Raw genomic sequence first — 9,219 nt, 5'->3', positions numbered from 1 at the left:
AGATTCATTACCTAGCGATAACGTTCCATTGCGCGAATAAAATTTCAACTACAAAAGATTTTTAGTTACGTGGTTTCTGACTAATTTCCCAATGGATTTATATGGATGCTTAAATTTAAAAACGATGCTGTACATGTGCACACTGGTTTCGCAGTAATGGAGCACAGAGTTCGTTGAAACCGTATCCCAATTGAGCACCGTGAAAGGATAGTTAGGGCGTTTGAAGATCCCGGCGAGAAGAGGAGAAACGTGAACACGATAATTGCCAGAAAATGTGCAGCGCGGTTTAGGTTTATGCAGACTTACATATACCACGATGTTTGAATGGGGAGTTGATTGAAGGATAGAGCTAAGACTTGCTTGATTGTTATGCTGACTGTATCTTTGTTGTAATGAATTTTTTTCCTCGTTAAAGAACAGTGAGAAGCGTCTAATGTTTGTTCATTCTCTTAATAAAAAGTTTGTTATTTCCATTAAATTGAACTGATGTTCGCATTAATGAACGTTCTTCTCTATGTAAAACGCCTTATTGACGACACCGAAAATTAAAACGTTTGTCTATTTTCATACAATGATTACACATTCGCTTTAATGATTTAATTTTTAACACTAATGAAAATGTATTTCCAGATAATGAAAGAAAAAAGGTGTACATAGAGATACAAAAGATTTTTTATCATTGTCACTGCCATCACCTTTATAATTGTAATATATTTCTGATCACATCTCTGAATCAAGGCAGGTTTGACTCAACAACTTTACTTAAATTAATAAAAACAAATACTCAATTTAGTTTTATGAATATAAGGAAAATCGAGACAAGAAAAGGCTGAGTTTTAATAGTTCTCATAATCCAGGGACCGCATTCAAGAAGCTCTCGAAAGTTAAGAAAAGGAACAATACTTTGGATTCATCTTAACTTAATTAGGGGGGGGGGGGGGGGCTTCTTGAATCTGACCCCGCCCAGAATATACAACCATCAGTTACAGGTTCAGTAATAAGTTGGCTACCAAGAATTACATTTTATGAAATGCTAGTTAATTTCTGGGTGCTAAATGATGTAATTCATAGCTTCATAGCTATACTAACACCATCAGCAATCAATACCAAACACATCTCAACACGACTGTCTTTGTGAACTTTCAAGTTTAAGTTGTGAATTGACCTTGTATCTTCATCTGTCGCCACTTTTTCAGGATTGCAAACTTTTAAATTCAACAGAGCCTGTACAGCAAATACATAACAGACCATTAGCACAACGCATTTTTGTAAAGTTTGTTAAATATTTATAAGTTAAAAGCCCAACCATTATTTCAGTATTTCATATTAAGTGATGATCCAGCACTTTGCATGAGGTTAAGGATGAAAAATAAAACATTTCAGAATTCAAAAGTTCTCTCCCCCCCCCCCCCCCCGCCCACCTCCCGTCCTCTTGGGTCAATTTTTTCAGAAAAACAGAAGCCCTGGGGCCTCTAGATCTATTACTGGTGTTATTAATACTAATTAACTGTATAGTTTTGTTTTGTTTTTTTCATCACTCACATTATCAATTACAATGAGTCCACCCCTACGAAGAAGCTGCAGAGATTTCTCATAGTACTGGTCATAACCTGTCTTATCAGCATCTATAAAAACCAGATCATAACTTCCAGACTCGCCGGCAGCAATAAGTTCATCTGAAATAAGATCATAATCAACAATATGATCAAAAACAGTTTGAATAATCAGGTCAATTATCAGTACTCATGAATGAAGCCATGAAGACATGGCAAATGATGCCATGATGACATGGCAGACATGACAAAACCAAAGCTAATGCAAAATTACTTTGACTCACTCAACTGAACTGACTCAATCGCACTAGATACATTTACTCCCCAAACTTATCATCCAGGTAGATGACAGTATTTCATATTAATTTCATATAAAGTGATGATTAAGTGATACATAACAAAATAAATGAAATATGTAACATACAAGTCTATTTGATTTTAACATCAGTGATTTCAAAGCTGAAAAATATTACTTCGGCAAAGTCCTTGTACTTAATGCTATAATTGTCCCTGGTCACATAAAAGCATTCCAGTGACTGGGCAAATAAAAATGAGTTCACTACAAAACATAATCGTTCAAAACTCGGAATAGCCTAGGAATTCTTCCGGACCTCCTCAGCGGGGATGGGTCCTCCTTAGCACTGGGAACAGGAACCTCTGGGGGTGGTGGTTCTGTAATAGCTGAAAATGGTATCTCTGAAGCTTTTGCTCCTCTGTGATCTGCAGCTGCCGTAGCGGGTGTAGGATTAACCTGGGGCAATGACATTTCAGTTGAAAATCCAGGTTTCTGATGCAATGTTACTTGACTCTCTGGAACATTAAAGGGTTTGATGTGCTGCAGATTCCGTTTGTACTGCACTCCCTGTGGCGATTTTAGCACAACTTGGTCCCCATATTGGGCCAGGAATTCGTACCGCTCCTTCTCATGCACAGGCGACAGCTTATTTTCTCGTCTTTGTTCCAGCAGAATAGTATCTCCCCCGCGCACGTCACGATCTCCAGTGCGATGTTTTTTGTCGGTGAAATCTTTGTTAACCTGCTTCCTCTCAGCGTCATGGTCCCTGGCTGGTTGGTTGCTCCCCTCTATTTCCTCATCCACATAGGTCGGGTCAGGCATTTTTGTCTTGAGTGTTCTTCTAAACAGCAACTCAGCTGGGCTTTTCCCAGTTGTCGAATGAGGAGTGGACCTGTAAGCCAGTAGAGAGGGCCTTCCAGGGGGGGTACACGTTCCCTTGTTCCCTAGAAAACATTGGAGTTTATCCCCTGTTCCCCAAAAATAAGTTAAGATGTTCCCTGAAATTCCCTCTCGTCAAGCCTTTTTCTGTCAGGTAAGTGGGGAAAGAAGAAGTCTCTCTCTGTAGAATGACAGCCATAGGTATTAAAACGTAGAGGAATTCCTTCGTAATAACCCGAGCGAACGGATAGCCGAATGACCGAGTTAATGATCAAACGGTCCACCGAGCGCTCGCCGGCGAAAACGAGCGAACGAGAACCCGAGAGAACGAACCCGCAAAACTAGATGAACAGCTGAACGACCGAGTGAGCAGCTCTTTTGTTTGCAGTCAAAAGCGTTTATAAGTATTGATTTTCTGATATCCTAGTGCAAACTGAAAAGCGCTTGTCAGTTTCGGAACGAGTGAAAAGCGATGTAGCTTTCGTTCTTATTACTTTAATGTTAAGTAAATATTGAAAATCTTACGCACACATTTTAGTGAGCTTACAAAAAGAGAATTAAGAAACAGCATAGATTGACAAAAGCAAAACAAAGCTCTGTCTGCTCAGAAGGTCTGTCATTTTCCTCAGGGGCACAGTGAACAGATCCGGTAGAGAGTTCAAGGAACGCCAAACAACGAAAACACACGAAGGAAATATGTAGGGATGGAGGGAGGGAGAAGATTTTGAAAAAATTCAGGGTGAATCTCTCTACCACACGTTTCACATTGCGGCATCAGGCCCGATAGAGAATTCAGTCGTCGGAAATGTGAGAAATGACGGAGATTTCTTCAAAAACAGTTAAAGGAAATCTCTCCAAAAGTTAATAATGGTCGAAATGTACCTGAATAGTTCCCTTGTTCCCTAAAAGTTATTTATTAATATTCCTTGTTCCCTAAAAGTAAATGGCTATGCTCCCTTGTTCCCTAAAATTCTTGGGAGGCCCTCAGTAAAAACTTGTTTAACTCCTCCCTCCAATTCTTTCCTTCTGCATGGGCAGCTCTGATGGCTTTTAGAAGTGACCTATTTTGTTTCTCCACTTCGCCATTAGCCCTTGGCCAAATGGGGGTGGTGTACCGATGCTTTATACCCAATTCGCTCAGGTAATCCTCCATCTCCTTAGACAACAAGTTGGAACCATTATCAGTCCGCAGAGTCTAAGGTATCCCATGTTGCTGGTTGTGGCTCTGATGACATCAACTTCAATCCACCTACTGTAATAATCCACTAAAACCAATAGACTGTCTCCAGATAGAAGATCCAGAGCTAATTCTTCCCACGCCTGTTGAGGCATACTGGTAGGTTTCAATGGCGGAGGTGAAACATTCTTTGTGACAAGCTGGCATCCGTAACACTCTGCACACCGCCTTTCCGCTTCGCCATCCATGCTCGGCCACCACACCTTCGTACGGAGCCTGTCCCCTGGTGTCCTTCGTGTGCTAGGTAGACCACTACCTTTCGAAGGGTTGAGGCATAACAATTCTTGTACCTCTCAAAATGACATGGCCAATGAAGGTTAACTCGCTGCGCACTGGTAAATATTGCTTTGGAACACTGTCCCACTTTCCATCAATGAGACACTTCCTGATGGCCTGTAGCTCAGAATCTTGGGCTAAGGCTTGTTCAACTTCCTTAATCCTTAAGGCCACTGGTGTAGTATGAGATGCAACTATGCGATCATACTCGTCGTCGTCCTGGGAGCGGAAGGAATCTTCAATCTTTGTCAATCGGGACAAGGCATCCGCAATGTTCTTTCTGGAGGAAACATAGCAAACACGATAATTATAAGGTTGAAGGGGTAAAACCCTGTGCTCTATCCGTGCTGACGGCTTGGACCTTGTCAAGTAAATAACCTTGAGTACCTCATGATCAGCAACAAGTCCAAATTCTGGCAGACCATACAAATACAGGTGAAAACGTTCACACGCCCAAACTAAGGCTAAGGCTTCCTTCTCGGTTTGACCATAACGGCGTTCAACTTGGCTCAAAGTACGACTAGCATAACAAACGGCACGGCGTTCCCCATTCTCTTGTTGTACAAGCACAGCTCCAAGTCCAACCGGACTGGCATCGGCAATGATTTGGGTGCGCGCTTCTTTGTCAAAGTATGCCAATACGGGTGCGCTGGCAATCTGCTCTTTCAACTTTTGGAGAGACTTCTCCTGCTCCACCACCCAAAGAAATGGTTCCCCCTTTCTAGCAATCTTCCTTAGGGGTTCAGCAGTAGTGGAGAAATCCGGAATGAATCTAGCGCTAAATCCAACTAGGCCAAGAGAACTATGCACTTCGAACGGGGATTGTGGTTGGCTTGCTTTGACAGCAGCCCTGACCTTTGTCTGGGTCGGTCCAATACCGTATCTGGTCAAAAGGAGTCCCATGAAGACTACTTTTGTCATTCAGAGGGTGCACTTCTCAGCATTCGGGGTCAAATTTTTCTCCTCTAGCCTTTCCAACAACTTCATCAGGTTCCTGTCATGATCCGGCATATCCTGTCTATGCACAAAAAGATCGTCTGCCATGTTGGCCACAACCTTGAATCCAGCCATAGTCTGGGTAATGATGTGTTGATACTTTTCGGGAGCAGCATTAACACCGAAGCTCAACCGCTTAAACCGCTCAACCCCCGTCATCCGTGGCAAAGGCTGTAATATCTCTTGAATTGGGCTCCAGTTCGATCTGGTGAAAACCCCAACGCAAATCAAGTTTAGTAAACACAGTACTCCCATTAAAGCTCTCCAATACCTCGTCTACAGTTGGTATAGGCAATCTCTCGCGCACGATGGCTTCGTTGGCCCTACGCATGTCTACGCGAGTATCACCTGACGGTTTAAGTGAGATAACCACCGGGCTAATCTATGTTGTAGGCCCTTCCACCCTTCAATGATATCGTTCTCAAGGAGCTCATTTACTCTGACAGTCACCTTATCTTGAAGGGAAAACGGAATTCGGCGCATCTTCTGAGCCACTGGCACCACATGAGGATCAATATGTAATTTCAATTGTTAATTCTTTAACTCGCCAATCCCATTAAACACCCTTGAAAATCTAGCCTTGAGGCTTTCCACGCAAGCGTCACCAACAATTATTACAATTCTCAGCAACAGGGGTTGGCGCTGCACCGACATGTAGGACCCCCAGGTCAATTGCAGTTGAGTAACCGAGTAGGCACTGCCTTCTCTTGACAACAATAAACTGTGCAGACACCTTAGCATTATCTACTAACAGCTCCGACGTGAACTGTCCAACCACTTCGAGCCCCTGGCCTCCATATCCATACAGCTTTTTGTTGCTTAGCAGCAATGCGACCTTTGATCCTTTCTGTTTGAGCTCCGTAAAGTCACCTGGCTAATAAGATTACTTGCTGAACCACAGTCAATTAACACTTCCTTACTGATTTCACCAATCTTCACAGTAATAACAGGCTCACTGGCTGTTGACAGAGCACATGCTTGATCTTCATTTGTAAAAGCAAAAACGTCATCCACACTCGGCTGCACAATAACCCCTTCTGCAAAGTTAGATTGTCATCCACGAAAGTTTTGCCTGCGATCATGATGCTGCTGCCGTTTGTGCTGCTTGTTGGGTTTTAAGGCTTGAATCCACCTTTTTCTCTCTGGCAACAACGAGCAAAATGCCCAAATCTGCCACATTTTGCACATTTTCTGCCATTAGCTGGACATATCCTGTCACGACCAAAATGGCCCTCATTACCACAGTTGAAGCATGTTTTATTATTTCCTCGCTTTGTTCCAACCGCATTGGTGCCCACACTCGTTTCTCGACTTGGATTTACCAACCTTTTCCATTGCATCCTTTGGAGCAATATTCTTCACTTCGAGCAATTATTTCTTTCATTCGATATCAGGCAATTTCTCGATCAACTGATCACGTAAATTTTCCTCCAATGATTCGCCAAAGTTGCAATGCCGAGCTTGCTTTCGTAAACTGACCAAAAACTTGTCCGCAGTTTCTCCCGCCTCCACGGTGCCATGTGCCTAAAAACATGTCTCTCGTATGGAACATTGTCCTCGGCATGGAAATGAGCATTTAACTTCCGACTACAGACCGTATACACAATTATCCGTCGACGCGGTTGGTCCAGGATCTACCAAATCTTCGTAGAGATCTTGGACTTCAATCCCTGCCAAATGAAACAACTGCGACTTCTTTCGTCCCGCTTGTGTAATACCTTTACCCCCAATGCAATACTCGTACAATCTCCTCCACCGTTTCCATCACTCCGCGACCTGTGAAGCCGCACCAGTAAAATCCAAGGGCGGTAAAGTTCGTTCCGCTGAATTTTCCATCTTCATGGATCCTCGTCGCCAATTACTAGTAAAGTAACCGCCACAAAGGCCTTAAAACCACTCTTAGAACTTTATTCAAACCGTTCCACACGAAAACATTACGAACATTCCCCGCTCGCTCACTCAATTTTCCCGGATGTGTCACATGTGCAACCGCTGAACACAACACACCTTAATTATTTTGAAACAAAAAAAAAATGCCCTGGTTGAGTCACTGCAAATCTCAATACAGCACAACACGGACCTGCCATTATTTGTGCTCAAGACTACAAAGCAGCTAGCAGTTGCGATTAGTCAGCATGGCACAGCCTACACAGTGAGACTCAGCGACAGTCCAGCTATCCCATACATTCTGTTAGTCGTTCTACAGAAAAGCTTAGAGTAGAGATTGGTTAACAGTCATGTCACACATAAAGCTAATCATATTATTTTTGAAGCAAGAAATACTAAAACTATGAAGTCCTACAGTGATGCTACATGCTGAAAAATCTTATTTTTTAGTGCAGTGGAAGTTCTCTTAACGGACACTCTCGTCAGCGGACAGCTCTACTTACGACCACCTTCACAAAACCTGTTTGAACTCCCATACAAACTCTGTATTTACAGATAATTTCCCGTAAGCGGCCACAGACACTTTCAGGGTTTGGGATTTAGACTTTTCCTTTGTTTTTAAGCTCCTGTAAGCTGACACCCAAAAGGAAATCCCATTAGCCTCTGAATCTTATTTTCATCAACAGCCTCACATTGATGTTTGTCACGATGATTTTAATTACAGTTATCACCACCATTGCGGCATTGCATTAAACAAAAAAAAAAATCATTTAATACGGTGGTATATACATTAATATTTTTTGTAGCATTTCCAATGTTTATTGTTAGCTTAGCAAGCTCCTGTAAGCGGGCAACTGTCCCTTACACCCCAAGCGGCCGCTTATGAGAACCATTCTCGCAAGCGTCCAGCTCCAGTTACAGACATCTTTTCCACGTCCCGAGGGTGTCCGCTTAGGAGAGCTTCCACTGTACTTTGCATCATCCTCAGAGGGGACAAAACTGCAATGCATTAAACTTGAATTAACAAAATAATGCAGTGACAAATACCTACCTAATGTGGTAATGGCAGATTGAAGCCGTAAATCTATCTTTGACTCCACACCTGCCTGAAGAATCCAAAACATCAATAATTACACATTGTCATAAATTCAGTTCAAAGCTAAATATTAATCGAGAATATAAACAATTCAGCAAGTCAAGGACACAACTTTACATTTGAGAGATTAAGAGTTATGATTACAGCAAAAGGAAGGTGGCAGAAATGACCATACATGTCACCACGTTTACAGACCTGCCAACTCTCCGGGTTTTCCCGGGAGTCTCCATTAGTTGTTCATCAAGTCTTAGAGTATAAAAAATTCAGCAAGAAGGACACAATTAAGTTTACATTTGGAAGATTGAGGGTTATGTTTACAGCAAAAGGCAAGCGGCAGAAATGACCATGTCACCATGTTTATCACCACTTGTTGATGTTTTCAGTATCTCAGTAAAATTGAGTAGCTTTGCATCAGCATCAGAGGTCAGAATAAGTTTACACTTAATTCTCATCCAATAAACACTCCTTTTTTTTCAAGAAAATACAAACATGAATCTCATGTTTGCCATTAGATGCAAATACGTTTCTAAATCTCTTTATATAACAGTTATTTTCCAACTTTCTTGAACATTTTCTGATGTACGTAATTAGCTTTTAATGTAACAGTTACTAACATGGCCTCATCAGATCAGATCTATTAGCTGCTTCTTTCTTTGCATCGTGTATAAAACTAAGTGCTATAAAAATTACTATGATAATGATAATATTACATGTAAAATGGTAGGATATGTAAAGGCTTGGCAGGTATAATCATTGGTGAATTCAACTCAGTCACTTAAGATTAAAGGAGGGGGTGGGGGAAAGATGAAAAGGAGAGATTAAAAACACAAAATTAGTGACAAGAAGAATTAGGGATGTAATCCCCCACCTTTCACAAGCAAGACAAATAAGATAAAAGGGACTGCAGATAGAGACAAGTAAATAGCATGCAAACACAGGGAGACAAACTGAACTTAATAGTGCAATAAATTATTGTGGGACTCGATCACCCACTGAGGAA

At 41.8% G+C, this 9,219-nt stretch overlaps 1 protein-coding gene across 1 annotated transcript in view; it reads right to left on the bottom strand.

Moving 5' to 3' along the window:
* LOC146474420 (uncharacterized) overlaps positions 1-9,219 on the bottom strand; it is a 39,822-nt gene that overhangs the window by 21,548 nt on the left and 9,055 nt on the right. Inside the window, exons 5-7 of the mRNA XM_085117006.1 lie at positions 8,175-8,229; positions 1,543-1,676; positions 750-1,224 (exon numbers count right to left, since the gene is read on the bottom strand). Coding sequence (XP_084973132.1) covers positions 1,066-1,224; positions 1,543-1,676; positions 8,175-8,229 — 348 coding nt within the window. The 3' untranslated portion in view covers positions 750-1,065. The remainder of the gene's footprint in view (positions 1-749; positions 1,225-1,542; positions 1,677-8,174; positions 8,230-9,219) is intronic.

Source organism: Pavona decussata, unplaced genomic scaffold, assembly GCF_977016875.1.
Source record: "Pavona decussata unplaced genomic scaffold, jaPavDecu1.1 SCAFFOLD_89, whole genome shotgun sequence".
Taxonomy (NCBI): Eukaryota; Metazoa; Cnidaria; class Anthozoa; order Scleractinia; family Agariciidae; genus Pavona; species Pavona decussata.
This window is presented reverse-complemented; position numbering and strand designations above follow the sequence as displayed.